This window comes from Entamoeba dispar, genomic scaffold, assembly GCF_000209125.1.
Source record: "Entamoeba dispar SAW760 scf_1105229458255 genomic scaffold, whole genome shotgun sequence".
NCBI classification, from domain to species: Eukaryota; Evosea; order Mastigamoebida; family Endamoebidae; genus Entamoeba; species Entamoeba dispar.
In genome coordinates, this window is record NW_001853101.1 from 213 (window position 1) to 1,088 (window position 876).

The window sequence follows — 876 nt, forward strand, 5'->3', positions numbered from 1 at the left end:
ATTCATTGTATTAATATTCATTGTAATTATGTATTTATTTATGAATTTATATCATTAAATCTATTATCATTTTTATTATTCATTTTATCTCTTTTGTTTTATTCTTATTTCATATTCTACAATTTAAATCTTCTTCATTTAATTCATTGATTTATAAAATATCATTAAACATCATCAATGTATTTTAATAATGTGAAGAATAACAATAATCATATTAATTAAACAATAATTTATTTATTTTTAATAAAAGAAATAATGATAAATAATGATATTTTAGAAGTTTAATTTCATTTTATTAATTGTGTTATGTTTCTGATATTGTATCTTCAATTCACAAATTAATTAAATTATATGATAAATATGAAAATTATATTTAAAAGAAAAGAAGATAAAAACAATATCAATAATAAAATTAAAATAACAAATACATCATTTAATTAATATCTCTATCATTCATAAATCAACTAATAATTCTATCAAATATAATTAAAACAATTTTATTATAATATAATTTATAATTATGTATTCATTCTTGTTATTTATCATATTTTATTCTTCTATTTTTAATTTTGTTTATTATATAGTTATTTTGAATGAATGAATTCTATTTTAATTTATTTATGTTCATTTCTTTATTTGTAATTAAATGAAATGATAAAATATGTTAATAAAATTAAATTATTTAATAGAATTAAATGAAATACATTAATTCTATTTCTTTTACGTTTCTTTTCATTCTTTATTTTCAATTCTTTCTAACATTCTTACTACTTCTTCTATTCTTATTCTTTCTTTAGGTTCTTGTTTCCATGTTTTTTCAATAATTTCTTTAATATCTTCTTTAACTTCTTGTATTATTGGTGGTCGTTTACCTGT

General features: G+C 15.2%; 1 protein-coding gene across 1 annotated transcript in view, besides 6 other annotated features; it reads right to left on the reverse strand.

Annotated features, from left to right (window-relative positions):
- Positions 1–110: part of a microsatellite that runs on past the window's edge.
- Positions 111–211: 101 nt separating this feature from the next.
- Positions 212–301: a sequence feature (AT_rich).
- A 53-nt stretch (positions 302–354) lies between these two features.
- Positions 355–427: a microsatellite.
- A 67-nt stretch (positions 428–494) lies between these two features.
- Positions 495–638: a microsatellite.
- A 2-nt stretch (positions 639–640) lies between these two features.
- Positions 641–709: a microsatellite.
- Positions 706–818: a microsatellite.
- A 50-nt stretch (positions 819–868) lies between these two features.
- Positions 869–876, reverse strand: part of EDI_297550 (protein serine/threonine kinase, putative) — a gene marked incomplete at both ends in the record, with an annotated part of 3,241 nt that continues 3,233 nt past the window's right edge. Inside the window, one exon of the mRNA XM_001733198.1 lies at positions 869–876. This exon is cut by the window's right edge and continues 3,171 nt beyond it. Coding sequence (XP_001733250.1) covers positions 869–876 — 8 coding nt within the window.